This window comes from Agelaius tricolor, unplaced genomic scaffold (assembly GCF_023055355.1).
Source record: "Agelaius tricolor isolate 1412-34295 unplaced genomic scaffold, bAgeTri1.0.p SCAF_6, whole genome shotgun sequence".
In the NCBI taxonomy this organism is placed as follows: domain Eukaryota; kingdom Metazoa; phylum Chordata; class Aves; order Passeriformes; family Icteridae; genus Agelaius; species Agelaius tricolor.
The window spans coordinates 22,926,814-22,949,511 of NW_027269266.1; the positions used below are offsets into that span (position 1 = coordinate 22,926,814).

The window sequence follows — 22,698 nt, forward strand, 5'->3', positions numbered from 1 at the left end:
TCCTTTGATCTCTCCTTCGATCCCAAGAGAGATCAAATACAGTATTACAGTTTTGTTTTGGCTTAGATTTTTAAAATATTACCACCAAGACAAGCTGGAATTGCAGACAGATGATGACTATGCTCTTGATCACAAATCTAGATGTTCATGGGCTTCAAGCTGTTTGCATTAGTTGGGATGATGAAGGTCATGGGTGTTGGTCAGTTCTTGGTCAGCTTCGCTGGAAGCTGCTGGCAGTGATCCCTTCCTTGCTCCACCCATGGAGACACTGACCATGTTCACGCTCCAGGGTTGGAGCAGGAGGAGATCAGCACTCCGGTCCCTCAGATGCCACCTCAGCACAGAGGAGAGGAGACTATTGGATGCAGTAGTGACAACAGCTGCCAAATTAAGGAAAGTAACCAGTATTAATTAACTGAGCTCCCAGCATCACCTGTGGGTTTCTCTCTGTGCCTATTCTGTGGTTCATTGAAAGGTGGTGTCCCTGTAAAAGTCTATAAATTAATGAACAGACTCGAAAATGTAACATATACTGCAAGTACACTTTAGAACTTGTGTGGTTGTGAGAGAAAAACTATAAAATGTCATTAATAAGAGCTTTGTTTCCCTAGAATTGAACTGGTTTGCCATTTAAGACCCTGTGCAGTCACATAGTTTTTCAATAGCTTGTTAATTTCAGTAAAGATTCAACGCTACAAAATAAATCCAAAAATATCTTTGACATATTGTAAAAGCAGCAGCCATTCTGAAGTCACCTTTTGGTTCTCTCTAGGAAGTACAGCTGAATTCTTTAATTAATGAGTTCAGAGCTGACTTCTTTTGAACCATGACTAAACTATGGGTGGTAATATATGCAGACGCCCTCAGATGGTGGTGCTATATGTTGGAATGCACATTTCCACTATAATTCTGTAGCTGATCCTGCATGACATTGAGGAATAATGCTGGGATGTGGATTCTGCATAGAATTTTGGGGGTGGTTGATCAATCTTTTATTTGAGAGAGGTTATTTAGGAAAAAAGAGAATCTTTGAAACTGTAATTATAGGCGAGTATATTTTTGTGTAACATTTACATTTGAAGTTACACCATTACTATTTCTGCAAAGACTCACACATGCTGTGAGTGTTCCTACTGACTAAACTATGAAAATGAGTATATACTTTATTAGGTTTTCTACAGTTGGGACCTTCAAACATAAAATCCTTATGACAGAGAATAATGTGTTCCTGTGTTTCAGTACACAGAGCAAATGTTATGTATATTCTGTGTTTGATGTTCTAGTTCAAAAGGAAAAAGGAAAAAAGAAAACACTCACATAAAACATACCTATTGTATACGTTTAGAATCAGCTTAGTTTGTGTAATTATTGCTGCATAAGTTATGGAATAGAGTACTTGCTTCCATGGGAAAATAATGGAGGAAGGAAAAATCATAAAGTGATTTTCACACAGAGCTCCCACAGTCATCTCTCAGGAAATAAATTACAGTGAGACTGGTTGCAATCTAGACCCTTGTCACAAAACAGGGAGCTGAAAAAAGTATTTCTACATTATTGTTGAGTTCACATTGTCAAGTGTATTGTGCACTGGGATCATTGGCTTCTGACAGGTCTCATTTGTCAAAAAGATATTTGAGTTTCTTCATTTTTCCTTGTAAGATTAAGATACTGAGTTTTCATGGAAAAAGTGACCCAGTGTGTTAGTGTCAAAACTAGACCCAAAAAAGCATAAAATAATATTTAGTTAATAATACATTTAAAATACTGTGTGTGTTAAAATATAAAATAATACTAAAATATTAATAATGTATACATAAAGAGCATACCATGTGGTTGGCAGTATCTTACTAATGTGTATTTCTAATTAGAGGAAAGAAATGGGTAGAATTTGGTGCAACTTCTTCAATTTTCTTTTCATTTTAAACTTCATGGAAAAAAATGTTCAGAAAGACTTTTTTCCACTTTATGCAAGCCAGCTGAGAAATGCATGATGTTTTCCCTGGTTTGTGGTAGGCTGGGAGTGAGACTTGACAAGGTAGCCAAGCCTTGTGTGGCACAGACTCCTGCTTATCTTCTGGTCCAGTCCTGGATGGTGTTGTTGCCTGATGCTCTACATTGGTTTTAGTTGCACAAAATGAAAAATGGTTCCAGAAAGCAGTTTTTTGGAGAGAGATATTTCAGTATGCTTGATGTTTTGGCTTCAATACAGGTTTGAACATTTGCTTGTAAAGAAAGTAAGAGCTAATATTGATGAATTTAGATATGAAAGGAAATAAGGTATTTTTAACTTCCTGACTGTTCTTCTTTTAACATGTGACAAAAGAGCCCTGCCTGCTGCTTGTTTTGTGGTGAGAAGAATTGGTTTCTGACAGATCCTCTTCCCTGCTGTGTTAGAGCTAGGATGGAGAATCCCTCATCTCCACCTTCTTTGGCAGACAGTGGAAACCTCTGCAATTGAACTGCTCCAGAACATTAGGGATGACATGGGAGGGTCTGCTGGGGCAAAATGCCTTTTTTGTCCCCAGCTGTCAGCTCCTGCCTGCTGGCAGTGCAGGGAGCAGTGCAGGGAGCAGTACTCCTGCCCTTGGAGTGCACCATTCCCATGGCAGTGCCATTAATGATCCGTGTCACTGCAGGAGGCAGGAGCAGGGGAAGAAGTCACTGCTCTATAAACCCCTCCTGCCTTTCCTGAGGAGGATGTCCCAGCTGACTGCCAGCATGTAGGCAGTGTACAAGCACACCTCACCTGATCCAAGGCAAGGCAGCTTCACAGTCCTTCCTTCACCGGAGGAAGCACGTTCACACTTACTTGCATATCTGCTGTTCAATAGTGTCAGCTTGATGGGGTTTATAGAACTGCTTTAATAGGCATAGTTATCTTTGTGATCATAGCATACAGAATCTGTGCCTTTCTTCTGCCTGGTGTCCTGTACACACAGAGATTTGTGTGCCTTTCACTGGCATTACTTCACGTTTATATCCCTCAGCATTAGGTATCTGAAGTCATTTTGTCCTTAATCTAGTCAATGTGCATGCTGGTTTTTATAGCAGGGTTTAGTATGTGAGATCACTTGCAAAGAAAGGACACTCATGAATAGAATGACATTAAAGCCACTTCTTAATTCTTTGCAGTAAATGCAGTCAATACCTCTTCAGAGAGCTTGCATAATACCAATACTTTGTGATTTATTTTTCTCCTTTGAGCCTTCTGAACACTTTGAATGATGCTGACAGTGGAAGTCGTTGACCTAGAATAGATTTTTGCAATTTTTCTACCAGAAAAAATGTATCCAGACTGTCTGTAGCTGACATAGTAAAGAATTTGTGAAAATGAAGACACGGCTGTTACCTTTTGAACTGTTCTAGGTGAGGCTGAGAGGAGGTGAAGGAAGAGAAAACGTAAAAAGCATCTGCGGTTATTTTATCCATTAACAGTATTGGATTATCCAGCAGGTCATCATACCATAATGAAAGATCATTGGCTCAACCAGTTTGACTTCCACAGTGATAATAAATTAAATTATTCTTTCTTATAATGTTTTCTAGAAAGATAATCAGTACCCAGCAGATGTACTCTGGTAGCCTATGAGGCAAAGGAAAGAGATGGAATTCTTTCATAATCCCAGCTGGCAATCAGCTTCTGCTTTTCAGGATGAGAATTAGTGTCCTCGTGACTCTAATCAGGCAAACACAACTATAAATGCTATTTCAATTGATGTAAATATCAAATCTTCTTTATAATTTTACATAGCTGTTTAGTTCATTAATATCTCATATTAGTGGATTTCAGAATTTGATTATATACAGGAGGGATTTGAGATGTGTGTTGTTTTCAATATTGTTGACTGTTGCCCCTGCTCTAAGATTAATGGTTCAGAGAGCAGTGCCACACTAATACCACTAATTGTTCTGGGCTTCTTTTGACCCCATTTAGGATGTAATCCATCAGCTTGAAGCTTGCAAGTGGTGCCTGCAGTCATAAAAGATAGGATAAGGAGATAGCTTGACAGTGGAAATCCCATCCTGTCATGGAATTTCTCCTGTATTGTTTTGCTTGCAGTCTCCCCATGGACTGTGAGGTTGAGTACCAGACCTGTTCTTTGAAGCTGCTTGGGTGATGTTTAGCCTTTGTGACCACACTTTCTTCCCCCGTTCATCATACTGAAAGGGTTCTGGGAGACCCTACGGTCCCTGCCAGGAAAAGCTCACTCAAAAGAGCTGTATGCCTCCAGGGAATTTTATTTCTTTTTCCTTGAACATACTCACAAGAGAAAAAAATCTTGTTCTTTCATAGAGAAAACTTTATCCTATTATCATACTTACTGAATAAAAAGATTTGTGCTCACACAGCTCTGGGAAAGGAGGACATGGTTCTTGAAGACTTAATGGATTGATAAGGAGAAAGGATCTTGCATGAGAGAATCATCAAAAATCCCAGTCCTTCATATGCTCCTTGTATGCTTTTAGCATTTTTACTTTCCTCTGAAAGGTTTCTTTTAAGGAAGTTAACCAAATTCAGTGTTTTACTGGAGAGGCAAATTTTAAATTCTGTGTCCTCCTTCCGTATCCTGTTGTATGAATGTGACTAAACATTTTCCTGGCTTCCCACACTGTTGCTAGGCACTGAGCGGATGCTCTCATGGTGCCTTCTGAGTCAGTTCTTGATTTTTTTTAGGGAACCACACAGAGCCTGTGCAAACCTGTTCAGTTTATTATGACTTGTACCACCCTGAAAGTTATTAATTGTTTTAATTCTTACCTGCCAATGAGTTTACCTGCTTTTGTTTATTTAAATTCTGCTGAAATGCATCAAAGTCTTTCCGTCTTAAATAATTGGTTAGCCAATTTTGCCATGTCTAATTAATCTTCTAGATCATTAAAGAATGTGTTCTAACAACAGCATTGCAAATATCCAGCTCTCTGGCTTTTCACTATTCACTATTCTCTGTTCTAATAAAGAATAATTTATTGCCATTTTTTGTTTTTTCTTATTTGGAAAGTTTTAATTCAAAGCAGGGTTCTGCCTCAACTCCCAATTGTTCATAGCCTAAATTCTGTCTCATACTCGTACTAAATTGAAAGTGGAATCTTTCATACAAATTTTCACGTTTATATAGCTCTTATGCAAGGAGCTATTAAAGGGTAAAAAGTAAAAATAATTGGTTGTTCATTAACATCAACTTGAAATGTCATTTATTCCTTCCTCAGCTAATTCCTCACCCCATCTTGAGATGAATTTTTTCTGAAAAATACACCATTTCCTAAAACAGTATTTGCATGCCCGCTGTTAGTTTTGTTTGCCAGCACAGCATCTGGAAGGGCAGTTTATAGAGTCAGGTCTTTGCAAGAGCTGAGGCAGTGCAGGGGACAGATGAAATCTGCCTCAGGAGCCAGGCAGCAGCAGAGTGCCCCGATGGGAATGCTGCTGCTGCTGACAGTAACACTGAGCAGCCTGCCTTTGGTGTGCCTCCCTTGTCTAGGTAATAATTCTCCTCTCCCAGTGTGCATGCCTGTGCAGATTTTCTTTTGCTCCTTCTGACATTGCCTGCCTGTGCTCTTACCCTGTGAAACAGTTGGGTCCTTCAAAATTCGCAGGCATTCTTCATAGTGCAGATCCACATTGTGGCAGAGGCAGGACTGCTAATTACTGGGTAATGAGGCAGGACCCAAACCAAAAGATACCACACTCCATGTCTGCTTCAGAGAGCTGGGTTATGTTATGTTTTCTGAGAGTTGTGGTTTTGTTCTTCCTTTCCTTGTCTATTTCTTTTTCCTTGAATACAAGTGCCCGAGCTGAGGAGATGAAAAAGAGAAGGAAAGAAAATCCCTTTGCTCTGCAGTGCTGATTGCTGAGCTGGGACTTCATGCTGGGCTGCTTCAGAAGCAACGTGTGCTTGGTGCAGTTTCTGCTTCTTTGATAAACCTGATTTATGGATCCTGCAGAAACTACATGTATGGTGCTGTGTGCTAAAGTAGTGTAAATTTCTCCTGTTTAATCCACTGTGGTTATACTAAAGATTCCATAACATGTTTTCTTTCTGGTTTCTGCAAGGTACTCCTACAAGCACTGGTAATTGTCCTGTAAGACTACCAGGAGTAGTGTGCTGAACGTGAAAAATTACTCAAGAGTCCTCTGACCCCTTAGCATGGGTGAGATAAGACTGCAATCATGACTGCTTAGCTGGTTTATATTCCTTGGCTGTGCCTGTGGAGTAGACAAGCTGTGCCTTGGGCCGTTCTTTGTGCTGAGGCCAGCTGGCACCAGCGTGGCTGGGGCTCCTACCCTTAAAGAGTTGTACCTTTCTGAGCAGGGTGGCCATATCCAAATTGTCCATTGGAAACATCCAAGCTGACTTGACTCCTAGCCTTTGCTAATTCCTGGACTGTGTCTGACTATTCTTTAGTAGAATATTAGTTAACTTGGGTTAAACTGTTTCCAAGACTGTTTCAGTGATGTAAAATGCAATTTTAATATGATGACCGGTTACTAGTACTTGGAAGCATTCCCTGGCACTGTGTGATTTACTGGCATAAATAGCCCCTGTGTCTTTATTTCTTGCTAATTTAAATTTTATGGCATTTTTTTTAAAAATATTTGTGCATTTGGACAGGAAATTATGTTTGAGTGTGAAATATATAAAGAAATATTCATTTAAATATTTTGTCTGAATTATAAACTATTTTTCTAGGTATTGGAGCATGGCTTTTAAAATTAAATATAACATGAATGAGTAAGGTTTAGTGGGACTAGATTTCATTAGGAGCAGCTTTTCTTTTCTTTTCCTGGAAAAAGGAACAAGTTGACAAGTTTTGAATTAGTTCATCCTCAACTTGGTTGAGGATGAACTAATTCATAGATAACTTGATAAATTCATATTCAAATTCAACTTGAACTAAATCATAGATAACATGATAAATTCATAGATTATCTAATGTTTAGATAACTATGTTATCTAAACATAAACTCCTAATCCTGCAACTGAAACATCATCATATATGTTTATTTAGCTAATTTTTTTACTCCTTCATCCAAGATACTATTTTGTGGAAGCTCCCATACAGTTTTGGTGCACCTTGATTAATGGGATACAACATTGTGACAGCTGGGCAGAAATACCTGCTGTTCATCCTTGCAGGATAAGTCACCAAACTGTATGGATGGTGCTGTAGGAGCATTTAGCTGGACTGTGCTGTGAGGATGGTCTGTCCTGCCTAGAATCTGGATCATCTGATCATCCAGATTAAGGACATGGTCTGAACTCAGAAGCTTACTGGTGACCTACCTGTATTTTCTTCTGGATTTCTTCCCTGTGGATGCCAGCAAGGATGAGAGTGAGGGAAGACAGATCTCACCTGAAAAAGCAACCTGTTTTTTTTAGAAACATGGCTTGCTAGTACTTGTACCTTCTGAACAGAGGTGTCTGCATTCAGGTATGTTAAAACACAGATTTACAAATGTGTTCCTTTGAAGTGGTCATTCCCATAAGAGTTGTGTGGTGCTATAGCAAATGCTGATTAAATTATCAGCCTGTGTTCAAGGAAACCTTTTAAGCAAGGATTTTGTTGGAATACTGTCAGGCTGTCTGGAAAGAGATGGAATTGATTCTTACTTAACATGTACTCTCAGAAGAGCAGAGCAATGTAAGGACCAGAATCTGGAGAGGTGCCAAAACATTGAATCCCTTGGCTAATTTTGAAGTACTCTTGAGTAAAGCTAATATGTCAGTAAGGCCCTAGACTAGAATTGATTTCTGGAGGAATAATTAATCTAAGTGCACGGATATTATTGTGTGGGTTTTTTACATGACTGCCTAATTGTCTGACTCAATATCCATTTAGTGTTTATAGTAGCATAGTTTATCAGGGGCTTCTATCCAAGATGCTCTGGAGAGTCTGCTAAGGCTTTTCTGATGCTTAATCTGTGATTTTGCTGCTCATCCACCTACACCACTGATACCACTGCCCAGAAGGCAAACCACATCCTGGGCCAGCACCAAAAGAGGAATGGCCATCAGGGTGAGGGAGGTGATTCTGCCTCTCTTCTCTGCCCTGTGAGACCCCACCTGCAGTGCTGCATCCAGCTCTGGGGTCCCCAGCACAAGGAAGATGTGAACTTGCTGCTGTGGGTCCAGAGGAGGCCACAGAGTTGATGAGAGGGCTGGAGCATCTCTCCTGGAGACAGTTTGGGAGTGCTGGAATTGTTCAGCCAGGAGAAGCAAAGACTCTGAGGAGACTTTATAGTATCTTCCAGAAATGAAAGGGGGCTTATATAAAAGAAGTAGAGTGACTTTTTACACAGGCAGTGATAGGAAAGGGAGAATGGTTTTAAACTAAAAGAGGAGAGATTTGTGTTAGAGATTAGGAAGTTCTTTACTCATGGGGTAGTCAAGCACTGGAACAGATTTCTCAGAAAATTTGTGGATGCCTCATCCCTGGAACTGCTCAAGGCCAGACTGAACAGGGCCCTGAGCAACCTGATTTAGTGAAAGGTATCCCTGCTCATGGCATTGTACCTTCTAACCAAGAATGGTAAGTTGAGGTCCTTCTGTCTGTTTTTTAATTCAGGATACTTCATCCTGGGGGTGGGGACAAGTAGAGGCTGCAGAGCTTCTGCACAACAGTTCATCTTACTGGAAACTCAATCTCCAGGGTCCTTGGAGGCTCTTCCCAAAGTCTGCTTATCTGTACTGGCTCCATTGAGCCAGCATCCTGCACTAGATACTACACAGATTGCCCTCTTAGATGTTTCTTATGTGATCTTGAATAACTGCAGTCATCACCACTTTCATTCACTGATGGTCATCACTTCATTGTGTTACTTAGGGTGCTGATCTCCAGGCAGAGTTCTTCTCTTGTTTGCATTGGAGTTTTGGATCACTTATCAGTTATCTCCAGGCAAATCTTTTTTATTTCCCTCTACCAGTCCTCTTGATTCCAGCCTAGTAGCTTTAAAGATTGCTGTGCACATGCCTATCTCTGATGCAGGGGTGGGCTGGGTGGATTTACTGACATAAGTTTGAACATGAGGTAGATAGAGTAGCAAAGGGCTGCAATCACAGGATCTTCAACAGCCTGCAGGAACGGGCTGACAGAAACCTTATGAGGCAAGGGCTGCTTTGAGTCTGGCCCCTGGAGCAGCATCCCTGTGCAACTAGAGCTGGAAAGCAGAGGTGTAGGCAGCATCCACCAGGGAAGAGGTGGAAAGAACATCTTCAGTAGAAAGAAAAGATTGGAATGTCAGGTGCCTTATTGCTGTCTCAGCTGCCTTCCATGAGGCAGAATGGATGAACCCAGATTCTTCATACTCTTGGTATAGAGGGACAAAATGACAGGCAATGCAGAGAAGTTACAGCAAGGGTAATTCTGATCAAGGCCATGACAAAATTGGCCTTCTTTTCAAGTCAGGGACTTAAGTTGGACTGGTTTCCTTCCAACTGAAATTATTCAGAGTGTTTATGAGTTTCACATCATTTCATATCAAGAGGTGTAATGGAAGCTCATAGGTTGTGAATTCCTGATGTGTAGTCAGTGACTTCTGCATTTGAGAGTGCTGTTTGGGAGAGGTTGATCTTGTTCATTATAACCACAAAAATTCCAGTTTGTTCTGCTGTGACTAAATAGAACTGCTTTCTTAACAGGGTTCACGCCCCTTTTAGCACTTCAGATTAATTATGTGGCTGTTTACCTAATGGAAGCAGCCAGAGTAGGTAATTGAAGACATCTTGAAATAAATGAGATAAATGACAGCTGAAGCAGCTTCAGACTTTGAAGCTCAGAGGAAAACCATTTCAAAAAGCATAGAATGGTTTGAGTTAGAAGGAGCCTTAAAGTTCATTTAGTTCCAACCCCCTCTGCTGTTGTCAGGGACACCTTCCACAAGAGTAGTGTGTACCTTCCACTAGAGTAGAGTAGTACTCAAAGCCTCATCCACACTGGCCTTGAACAGTTCCAGGGATGAGGCATCTGACTGTAAAACTCCCTGAATGAATTTTACTGTACATTTTTTACATTCGTACATTTACTGTACCAAACTGTATTTTAGGAAAGGATAGAAGAGAAGATTTTGAATACTGTTACAGCAAACCCCCTCTTCTTTCTTAGAATGTGTTTGCTGTATTCTTGATTTTTGTTGGATTTAAGGAAACCATGCTAATGCATTTTTAACTGAGTACATAATTCCTGAAGTATTTTCAGGAGAAATCATTAACTCATTTCACTAAAAGTGTGTGCTGCAGAACTTCAGTTTCGCATCACAGCTTTGATGCCTTCGCATGTTTTTTAGTACCACTTATTTTCAAAGTGGAAATATTTTAAATTAATTTTTATAATAATGTTTCTGGTTTCCATAGTTGATAAAAAATCAATAAGTTATTTCAAGAAGCATAGGTCTGCAGATCCTCTTTTAATACAAGCTGGACATATACAGAAGGCTGTGTATCAAGTGTGCTGTAAAATATTTAAATAATGGATTGCAGGAGATGTAGGAGTTGCTTCCAATTTCAGTGGAATACTTTTCTTAACCACCACTACTGTAATTAATTTTCAATTTCTCAAGACACATAATTCTTTTAGATACTCTAAAATCCATTATAGAGTCAAATATTAATTATATTTCTAGCTCCATCCCTGTTCATTTTAACCACAACCACAAAGAATATTTCACAGCTGGTAATTCAGCTAAATTGCATGTAACTCTTGAGTATCAAGGGCAGTTCATGCCCTGCCTCTCTCCTTCTCCTTCCTTCTTTTTTGCAGACTTCAGAAAAAATCAGTAATGACTTAAAATTTAATACAGTAATGGCTGCATCATAGATTTGCTGGGGTTTATTTTGCATTTGCTGGCTTTAATAATCTAGAGGAATATTATTGTGATGTGGTTTAAAGGCTGTGAAATGCTCATTTGTCTCATGTCTAAAAACATGATCAGCTTCCCAAATACATTATTGCTGACAGAATGTATAGTTCTTTCTTATAATATTTCTAGCCCTTGAGATTAACTAATGAAGTCTGAAATGCATGTGATTGATTTTGTTGAGCCAAAGTAATTTGAAATATGTAATTAGCTACTTTGTTGAAGTGTGTGGTTCAGTGACGGATTTTTTGGTCAGTGAATCACAGCCTTACGTCTCTTTCTCGTATTTAAGCACTTTAGATTATGATATTTCATGTATTTAAAGCTATTCTGTGAATAAATACCTAATTAATGCTTAGAGTTTTAATAATTGCCCCTGCTTTATGGTTTTCTAAGTTACTTTTATTTGGCTCTCCTTAAAATGGAACTTTATAATTTACGGTTTATCCCAATTACCAGTTAAGTATAATTATATGCATGGTATTCTTAAGATTATGGAATGTAAAATGACAAAAAGTTTGGTTTCATTTGTAAAAGCTGTAATTGCTGGGAACATAGTATCCCATTTTACAAATTTACAATTCTTTGTCTAGAACTGACATCAATTGTAGATTGAGCACTTCTAAAAACTTTTTTCAGACATTTTGGATATGCCTCTCTCTAAAGCAATAGATTTTAGTAAGATAGAACATTACTAGTATATTTCTATTTTGGAAAACATTTGCTTTAAACTTTGTCATTGCTTGGAGACTTTTCTTCATATGTCACTGAACAGCTTCAGGTATCATGGAGTAACTTCATTTTTAAATGTGATTCAAGCCTTGAAAATCCCATCACTGTGAACTGTGTCTTTGGCATATGAAAAAAAATTCAATTAATAAGGCTTCATATTTTTACATCCTACCTAATTTTGTTTGTCTGTATGAAAATATTACTGCATAACAGTCTAATGTGTCAAAAACCATTTCTAAAATATCAGGATTTACCAGATTTTGGATGCATTATATGTTGTCTATTCTAAGTTTTCAGTGTAAAAGGTAACTGTATGAAGTATTTTGAGTCTTGTATTTTCCAAGGAAAGTTAATTACCAGGCAGAGGGCTAGAGGGAATCCAATATTTACATCACTTTGTGTGGTTTCATAACTTTACACATTGAGGGTCTCCCTCACATGTTTACAAATGTGGTGCTCTCTCTACTATGTGTAAGTAATATACTCATGCATAATTTTGCTTAAAATGTTTTTTTTTTAATAGAATATTTTTTTCCATATTCAATTTTAATTTGTTTCACATCAGAGGAGACAAACAAGTAGCAGATACTGGTTAAATCCTTTTTTCACTTCCTTTAGTAATTTCAAAAGTTCATTGTTCCTCCCAGTTGAGTCTGAAAACATGACTGGTTTAGTCTTTGCAATACTTGGCTCTAAAATAAAAATTAGAGGAAACAGGATCTGTGTGTGAGTCAGTATGCAGAACAGATGAAGTGTAGTGGGCCATGAAGAAACATTCTTTTTCTTTCAGCCCAAGGTCTTTATCATTACTGAGAACTAATGTTGTATTTTGTAATAGTGGGGTATGAGTGCCAGACTGTTATCTGGTTTGATCAGGATTAAAATGCTGATGTTATTGCCTTGATTCTCTTCTAGTTTCTGCTGTATTTGCTGCTGATGTTTTTAAGCTAAGACACTTTCTTGCAAATTATTTTCAGGGCACCTTGTGTCATTATTTCAAATGGAGTTACTAATTTTCACCTTTCTTAGCTTTTTTGAAGTAATTAGTAGCTTGGATATTTTGATGATGTGGAAATAATCTCCAAATTGCAGTCCTTTCTGTAGTGCCTGACTTCATAGAATCTGAAAAATTATTTATCATAGTAATTAGACCCAGGGTCATCCAATGTTGAGAAGTTGGCTTACACATGGATGACAAATCCCAAGGGATTTTAACAGTGATAGGCAGAACAAATGAAAAAAGTTTTCATATATGACTATAATGCACGTTTCTGCCCTCATTCAAATAATAAATTAAATTCATCATTTGAGCCAAATGTTGTGGGAACAAATAATTTACTATATCCAGTATCTCAGTGTCACCTTATTATGCTTTTCAGCTCTACATAATACTTCTTTCATCTGTAATTACCTAATTATCTTTTTAGCCTTCTAAGAAAACAATTCTTCAGCTTGACATCTTTAAATTGTGCTTTTGTTCAGTAATTCACAGTGTGTTGGTACTGTGTAATGGGTGTTTATGATTAGTTCTGGAGATAGCAACATATCTAAATATGGTTATGCCCCTGTGCTGGAAAAAAAAAGAAAAGGGGTTACAATCCTAACAAATTCTGAGTTCTAGTTGCTGAAAGCAAGAGTGAGAAACATTCTTGTAAGTCTCAACCAAGAAAGAGGCACTTGCCCTGTGTTTTGTTAAGCCAAGAAAGTGTGCACCCAGTGTTCAGCAGTAGCTCGCAGTGGAGAAAATGTTCCGTATCAACAGAAGTTCATGAAATAAAAGACAGATTTAAATGCAGCTTAAAATTAAGGAAATAGCGTCTGTCAGATTTTAAACTGTGGAAATAGATTCTGTTTTCTAAGACTGGAGGAAGACAAATATAAAAGCTCAGAAATGGAAGAGAGCTTCAAAGTCAGAGTGGGGAGGAGTTACTCTCATGCATGTTCCTTTCACTATAAGCTGCCATAAGTGTGCCCGTGCTCTTACTGTGCACCCATAACAGCCTGGTCTTCTGTAGCCTTCTGGAAAATACATGGCTCTGAAGTGATTGTACTTTAATGAATCTTGGAGTGGTGGCTTGTCATGGTCCCTTCTATTTTGCCTCTCCTGTCATGTGACCAGACCTGTCATGGTCTGATCACTCCTGCTCCTGCACACAGGGCCCTTGTGAGAAATCTCATCCACAGAACGCATTTGAAACAATCAAAACTATGCATCTTTGGAGAAAAAGGCTACCCTCTATACTAGAAATGGCTAAAACCCTAGTAAACAGCAGGAGTAATATTTTTTCACTATTGTTTTGTGTAGGTTTGTAATTGGACGAGAAAAACCCGGACAAGTGAGTGAGGTTGCGCAGCTGATCAGCCAAACTCTAGAGCAAGAACGCCGCCAGAGAGAGCTGCTGGAGCAGCATTATGCACAGTATGATGCAGATGATGATGAGGTAACAGATGGTCCAGTCTTTCAATCTTTGGTGGTTTTTCATGTTCTCTTTTCTATTCTTAATTCCTTCTTTTTACTTACCAATCAGAGGTCAACTTTTGTACCTTTCCATTACTTTTGCTGGTGATTTTTGTGTTCCAGAAGAGCAAATATCAAGTTGGTTGATGCTTCTTGTAAGCATTCCTCTTCCTTGAAAACCTGGGTCTTTCTGAAATAAGGGAGTAAAGCTTGTTTGGTTGTGCACTGAAACATTGAAGCTTTGTGAAAATGTTTAAATTTTGTGAAACCTGGTAAAAGTTGCCCTCTAACTTTTAGAGGGGTTGAGAATGTTGGGCTTTTTTCCTAGAAGAATTGATATTCTTTTTAAGTCAGAATGTTTTCTTTAATTCTAGGTAAGACCCCTCCTTCCACACCCTGTGATTTTGTTTCTGTGTGAACAGATATTCCTCAGGATAGAGAATTCCCTACCTTGTCTGAAGTGCATATTCATGCTTACAATTAGTGCCAATACAAAGGTTTCAAAAGTAACAACTCTGTGCAGTAAAATTTCCATAATTTCTTTCCATTGTCATAAAATTCCTAGTATGCCTAAATACCAAGATACTTGGAAAGATTACTTTGAGAGCTTTTTCAGAGACTACTGCTGTCTGTGTTGCTCCCTAAATAAGCTGCTGGGTTTTGTAACAAACTGCTTCCTTATAGCTCAAGCATACTGTCATCATTTCACATCATCTTGAGTAATATTATTTGTAATGCTAGACTCCATGTATTAGTGTGTTTTCATCCTGGGCAGAGTGTTTTTTGGGGTTTTTTTTTGTGTAAGGAAACAGTAGATAAGGGGAGATAGAGAATTCATGATATGCATTTAATTCAGGTTAGTTTTTGTTTTTAGAAAAAAAATTACTCTTGACATAAAATCAGGATATACTCAGATTTTGAAACATGCTGTTAAAATAGCAATATGTCAGAACAATCAGAAGTGTCCCAACAGACTAAGTAAAAATCCTGTCTAGCCCCAGTAATGCTTTCACTTACTGTAGTTTCCACTGATATTAAGAATAAAAAGATTTCTATATACCTTAGAATTAATCCTGTCACGGGGACATATGTAACTCATATAAATTAAGAGCTGTACATACATGCATATGCATGTCTGCCTGTGGGAGAACATAAAAATCCATAGATAGAAAAATCCATATCCTCTCTATTCCCTCTTCAAACTACAGAAACATGCAAGTCTTCTTCTCTTTAGTCTAGAATTAAATTCAAGAGGAGTTTCTTGAAGGAACTCTCTTACAATCTCTTCAAAAACAAAATGGAACAACTAGGCTTTGGGGAAAGAGACCTCCACAACTCATCACAGTATACCATAGATGTCAGGGTTTGAAGACTTACAGTACCATTTTATGGTGAGCATAGTCTGATTGCTTTCATGGAGGCAAGAGAGGGGTGTCCTAAATTCCTGATGATCAAATCTTTCTCATTGTGTACTTGCATGTAGAGGAGTGTGTGGCTGACCTGTGTGATTGATGCATTGCACCTTTTATCTGTGGAACACATCCAGCTGCAAAAAATCTCAAATGTTTGTGTTTTTTACCTTCATGCACCACACAGGTGATCTGTCAATAAAGAAAATGTTGTTAAACCCCTATTGATCAATACTGATCCTTGTAGTACTTCAGCCTTCAGTAGGGATTGTTGCTGTGAAGGTGCTGACTGTGACACTGTCACACTGATGGCCATGCAAGTGTTTCTCAGTACAGTACAGAAAGAGGACAGGGATGAGTAGGGATGAGTAGGTATTGAGTACTTTCTGTGATGTGTCTTGTCCTTGCAATTGGGTAGTTACAAACTCTTAGGTCCTGTTCACTGCATAAATTTTTCACAAAAGATACTAAATTCACAAAGTGTTTTCTGCTGATAGAAACAGTGGTTTCTGTTTTCTGTTTGCTTCAGATCACAGAGAGAAAATAAAATTGGGCAAGTTTTTCCCAGATTTTCCTTAATTAAGAGAGTTAAAGGTATCTGTTCTGATTCTAGCACTACACTGAGGATGGTGACCATCTCTGTGAATATGACATGATTTTTGGTAGTGGCCTTTGGAGTGCAGAGGAGAGTTTTGAGGAAAGGAGGAAGAAAGGAAATCTACCAGGGGAGATCCAGATCATCTCATCAATTATCTAGAAGGAGAAGGAATTAGGCCTGAGATCAAATGCAGTGCTTTAAAACTACATTGGGATCATTGAAGGTCATACCCATTTCCTACTTGATGCCATCTATATATTTGGGACATGGGTGGTAAACATTTTCAGAATAAATGCTGGGGTTTAGTTACTAAGGTCTGCAGTGTAGCATGTTCCCTTTCTTAATTACGAGACTTACCAGAAATAGATTTTATTGAATACCTGCAGTAATCTGAATATTACTATTTTTTAGCCACTTGACTATGCTATCCAGGTCTACTCACATAGCTTGCACCATTCCCAGACAACTGGCACAATGTAAACGGTGATCTAATGCACATTAGCCACAGTTCAAAGATATTTTTGGTCACCACAAGGACTTCTGCTCCATTTACTGTCAAATATGAGCATTACTTCTTTGAGCATACCTTGCTCTGTGTGGACAAGTCTGGCTGGGTTTATGTTGCTGCCAGACACCACCACCAGCCCTGCATTCTTTGGCTCTGGTAAGCAGAGCACCTTTTGGGCAAGTGCAAAATCTCATTTTGCACTGGCTGAATGAATATCTATAAGTGTACAAAAACCACTACTACCCTTTTGAGTCTTTTTCATCAGAGGGAATAGTGACTCTGACTGCTTGAACTTGAGGAGTATTTGGATTGCCAGTGTGAGGAGTTTGGCATTGAGGCAGCACAGAATTACACAGGTTGCTCAGTCTCAGAGCTGTCAAGCCATCCTGTTCATTTTCCTACACCATTTAAAGTATGGTACCATGGATCTCCAGGTACAGAGCTGCATAAATAAACAAGAAAATGATCTTGAGACTGCCAAATTCTGAGGCTCAGAGACTACTACAAGGACAGCAGTAACATTTTAAGTTTTCCAGAGCAGGAAGTCAGTGATCTTGTTTGAGTCCTGCAGTCGTGGCACATGACTTGTGTTTGTTAGAGGTGGTTAAACCACAGGAAGAGAATGTGTGCCAGGCGTGTGCACGTTCTGATACTTTAGCTTGCTGTGTCACCAGTTGGCTGGATTTCCTCTCTTTTGGAGCTTCTGAAAGTCTTCATAGCCCAAGGAGTCCGTAGGTATTTTAGAAGGATCCAAGTTATTTTAAAAAGCAGTATTCTGAGACAGTTTTGGTTTCTGCCAGCTAGTGGGCAGTGGACTTGAGTTGGATACTAAATTTAGAGATGCAATGTTAGCCTACTACCTTCTCATTCCATTGCCTTGCAGGAATGTTGCCTGACATCTGTTTGTTGAGGAAGATTTACACTGATACATAGTGTTTCTAAAATGCAAATCATTTATTGTGTAACTAATACTGAAAACTCATCATTTACTATATAAATGCCCTGCATCGCTGCATTTCAGAATCTGCTGTTACCATGGGCTGCAGGTCCCACAGGGTTGCAGGATGCTTTCAGATGCTCCTTCATTTAAGTTTTGCATAAAGTCCTTGTGCAGAACTGATGAACATGAAAATAAAATGGATGTTCACAGTGGAGTCTATGCAAAGACCAGCAGGATAAGTGTGCATCAGCTCACAATTTGTAGTTAAGCTCCCACAAGCCAAGCACTTGAGCCAGTAGTATCAAGTATTTCTCAAGTGTTACATACAATAGGCAGCACTGGCATTTCCTAGTGAGTCTGTGCTAATCACAGTAAAGCTGGGAGAGTATGTTGCCTCTAGATATCCTGCTACAGCGTTTGCCCATCACCACTTTGTCTAGCTTCCTAAAATCCCACATCCTTTTAATTTGTAGCATTCTGTCAGAAAATAAAACTCGAAGGCTTTGAAGTAGGCACTGTCCTTGTATTTCCTACTTAGTGGGCTAAGTATGACCTGAATCTGTATCCTTGACTGAAACCTTTTGAATTCCCTGTGTTAACATAGTGTTCTGTGCATATGAGTCAAATTCTGACATTTCTTGGAATTGTGATTTGGACTTGGTATTATCTTCTTCATGTTCTACAGCAAATGACAAAAGTCAGATAAAGCAGATGACCTGTTCCCCAGAAGGCTGCATGGGGTGATGCAAAATGTGAAATGAATAATATATTGCAGGATTCTGTTCACTCTGTGGCCACAGACAAGTAGTTTAATGCAACTGATGTTTTATAATATCACTAATAGTCAAACTAATATTTTGTTCATTTTAAATTCTCATTCATTAGGACATGCTGAGAGCAAAGCAACATTTAAAACCATTGAAGAAAATCTTGACACATGCAAAAAAAAATAAAAAGTGGCAATGCACTTGAATCTCTTAACACCCAAAGAGTACATTTTTTTAACCAAATCTCTCAGAGAGTACATTTTTTCCAACATCATTAATATGATGCATTCCTGTAAAAGCAATGATTAATACTATACCATTGTGGTTTTCTTCACTCTTTTGAAAAAATTAAATATAAGCCATCAAAGAAAAAATCAGATGAAGAGATGGGCTTGAGTTATTTTTACAGTGCCTCAAATGGTGTTCCCTGATTGTGGGAGAGTTTCAGCAGGAACAAAAGGTGTAGCTTGATGCAGCCTTTGTTATGGTGATTTGGGGAAGGTCTGTCTGCATTATCCTGGCTGGTGCTGCAGCTCCTTCTTTATGGTTGGGAGTGTTAGGCACATTTCAGACATTTACTGTTAAGGCAGTTAAACAATGCGAGTAACACATTTTCCCTTTAGAAGTGGAAAATTGCAGCTCATGTTGATAATTTCATGCTATTAGCTGTGATTGCATATGGCAAAATGGAATGGCTAATATCAGAAGCTATTGCTTTGGATGGGACAAGCTTAGCCCTAAGTGCTACTGAAGTGAGAAACAGGGCTTGTACATGGATGAATTCTGCTCACCAACACAGAATGAAGGGTCCAAGATTTTCCTTTAAGAGCATGTAAGTTTTCATTGGCTATGGAGTTTAAAATATTAGTGCTATTGCTGGATAAGGAAACAAAATGTATTGCAGGGAACCTCAGGGAGTTACAATGACAACTCTTACCTCACAGGGCTTTTTATTTGAAGTAAGACAACTTTTTTTCTGTGCCTTATTGCTCCTTCTAAAATAGTGAATTTCACATTCACTATTTTATAAGTGGCACAGTGTGTGAACAACTACTGTCTCATAGTTTCATGTGCAACAAAAGTCAGCAGAGAATTCTTTCAGGGAAAGTATGTTTCATGTAGTTTATGATGTATATTTCCTCAATGTACACATTGGTTCTTTTGAACCTGTAATTTGTTTTTCATGTGACTGTAATATGAAATCCCTTTATTTTGAAGACAAAAGCTAAAGCCCCATTTATTTCTGTGTTCTGTAATGTGTTCTTGTCGTCCTGGTGTCTTGTTTACTTGAGCTGTGTTTTGCTTTGACAGCTACTTTTTTCATTAAATGAAGCAAAAATGACTGTGCTCATTGACACTCATTATGTACAACTTGAAGCAAGATTTTCCTTTGTGTTCATTTGTAGCTGCCTGATGTTCCTCTTCAAACACTCTGGCTCCTGAGGCCGGTAGAATATTGTCTGCTCTTGATTTTTTCCCCAATAATTTACTCCTTCATGTGTGTTCATTTTTCTTTTTGCATTCAGTACTTCTTCTTAGCTTAAGTCATTGGAGAAATCAGCTTTAACTAAATTCATCTGTTTTATTCCTTTGCCAAAATTGGTAAATGTAATTGGGATTTTGTATTAATGTATTTCTTTAAAATGCACATGCAGCTGAGCCAGGTCTGTTTTGCTTTACATAAGCAGGGCATGAGTTTACTGGTTAATGATCCTGTTTCTGCCTCCACTTTGCATGCTTCAGAGATTTCCTTGCCACTGCTGACGGACCCACCAGGATTTTTTTTAATGCAGCAATTACAGTTGTGAATTACCTTATTTGTTTCAGGGATAATGACTGCAAAATGGAAAGTACATGGACTGTTAGTATTTTTTCCCCACAAAAATTAATTTCTGTGAAATCTCAGTGTGATTTTAAGAGTTAGTCTTCCTGCTTGTGGTTGCCCTGAGGGTGTGTGAAGGTTGCATTACATTACAGGAAAGAGTCAGGAGAGTTAGCAGCCAGATTTTCAGTTTAGACAGCTACTGCACATAGCCAGGGACAATAAAATAGAAACTAAATAATAAAGAAGTTACCACAGGTGTAGTGTAACAGAAGGTTTTTTGTGTCTGTGCATAAGATCCAGACATACAGAATGACAATTTCAGGTGTTGTTTTGTTTAGGTATAGTGCTTACATGCCTGAAAACTCCAGTGAGATGGACTATGTATTCTTTACTTCTCTTAAATAAGGAAAGAAGAAGTAAAACCAGCTGTTAGCTTTTTTTTAATAGAAGACTATTGAGATTCTTAGGCATATATGCTTAGTAGGCATGAAGTATATAAAACAAATGGTTACTGTTTATTTCATTGGAGAATATGTTACTATTTAGAGGGGCAGCAATAACTCGCCAAAAAAGTACCTTGCTTTACATTGACTATTTTAAAGTATTGATGTGCATGTTGGTGACTGACTTTCTTTTTAGTAGTTCTTTCAACATCATAAAATTTTACTAAACTGTTTTATGCTTTCTATGTGTTTTGGTTTTGTTTTTTAAAACTTCAGTGGTTTAAAAAAAAGAGGAATGTAGGTTTTTCATGATCTTTAAAGGTTCCTTTTAACCCAAACCATTCTATGATTCTGTGTGTCCTGTCCACCTAGAGTCAACATCTTGCATGCACTAATTTTTAGCTTAGAGAGTTTCACATAAGCCTAAACAACAGCTGAGAAACTGAATTAAGGTAGGAAGGTTTGAACTGTTGTTCAAACCTCTGAGTTCTTACCTCTTGTTTTGGAAAGTCCTTTTGTCAAAAAATTACACTAATAGATAATTTTATCACTATGGGGAATATACTTCTGATAATTGTATTATGTTTCTTCATCTCAGAAACTGAAAGCTCATGAAGGAAAACTTTGAATAGTTTTGTCAAAATTTTGGTGGTGTTACTGTAGAAACATGAAAAAGACTGCTCTGGTCCCCCCGCCCTTCCTTTTCCATGTATTTATTTAGTCCCAATCCTTATAAATCCAGATGTGGTCCTGAGGGAAGTGTTTGCTTTATAATGTGTTTGCACAGTCATCTGCAAGTCAGCAGGCTGTTTGTGATCCATGCATGCTGTACTCCAGCTTCCAGGGGGAGCCCTGCAGGAGCAAGGTGGTACCATTCACCTTAGGGCCGGGGAGAGATGAGCACAGGCATGTGTGCAAAAGACTGAGTAGGCAGCTTGGGGCTCAATATTTCAACCTTTTCTTTTCAATATTGTTGTTTTGTTTTATTTTGTTTGTTTTTGAGGTACTGACTGCAGCTTAGGATTTTTCAAAATTCTATTTTGTCAGCAAGTTGTTTGCACCTCATGGTTTACTTGCACAAGAAACAGCCACATTTATTGTTCCAAACTAGTTGAAAGCAGCTCCTTATTCAGGGTGAAAATTGAGTAAACTCTGGCTTCAGACTCTGAACTTGTCTCTGACACTTGGTTTCTTTTTCCTACTCTTGTCTTTCTGCGTGGGTGTGACTTTTCTATCGTTAATTTGTTTATAAAGAACAGACCAATGAATTTTCAAATTCAACATGGAATATCACTGGAGAATTACTTCATCCAGATGACTTTACTAATAACTAATCAAGATCCTGTTGGTTGTATTCTGGTTTTTTTTTTTTTCTGTTTGGAAAAGATTCATTGTTAAATCTGAAATAAATTTGGAGAGTTCTTTCAATGGAAAAGAGGTCTCACTTGGAAAAGGATTAAACTATCAAAATACAGAGCCAGTAATGCTTGAGAACTGAGTTATTAGTGCTTAAGACACTGTGTTCTCTTCTCACTTAATATACTGAAATACTGCTGTGGAGTTACATTTTGTCTGGTAGAATTCATCAGTACTGGGGTTATAGCTAAAGACAAAGAAAACCTTTTTTGTATGCAGAATGCTGTGATTGCACAGTATCTTAGTTACTCTTTGAATAGTCTCTGCATAATAAGAGGATAACTGGAATTTCTTAAATGCTATAAAATTAAGACAGGGGAATATGCCACAGATGAAGAAGATGAAGACATGGGACCTGTCCTTCCAGGAGGTGACATGGCCATTGAAGTGTTCGATCTCCCTGAAAATGATGACATGTTCTCCCCCAGTGATGTGGACACCAGCAAACTTGCTCACAAATTCAAAGAAGTAAGTTATACATCAGAAAATACTCCTGAAATACATCACTGAATCAGATTTCTAGTTATCTCAGTGCTTGGGTTTTTTCTCTTGAAAACTGGAGTGGTTTTTAGCTTTTTGTCTGTTTAGTACATTTTGAAATGACTCAAAAATTTCTGCTTGAAAGAAGTAGAAATGGCCTTTGGAGATATTTTGGCATCAGCTTTCAAGTGACTGTTGTATTGATGAGGGCAGTTTATAAATTAACTTTTCAATACAGAAGTTACTCTGCCTCAGCACTTAGTTTGACCA

At 38.2% G+C, this 22,698-nt stretch overlaps 1 protein-coding gene across 7 annotated transcripts in view; it reads left to right on the forward strand.

Moving 5' to 3' along the window:
• PPP1R9A (protein phosphatase 1 regulatory subunit 9A) overlaps positions 1-22,698 on the forward strand; it is a 131,514-nt gene that overhangs the window by 74,421 nt on the left and 34,395 nt on the right. For 6 of the 7 annotated variants that reach the window (XM_071429022.1, XM_071429024.1, XM_071429021.1 and 3 more), the window contains exons 6-7: positions 13,890-14,025; positions 22,261-22,416. In XM_071429022.1, the coding sequence (XP_071285123.1) occupies positions 13,890-14,025; positions 22,261-22,416 (292 nt within the window). The remainder of the gene's footprint in view (positions 1-13,889; positions 14,026-22,260; positions 22,417-22,698) is intronic. The other variant, XM_071429025.1, reaches the window with a different exon arrangement.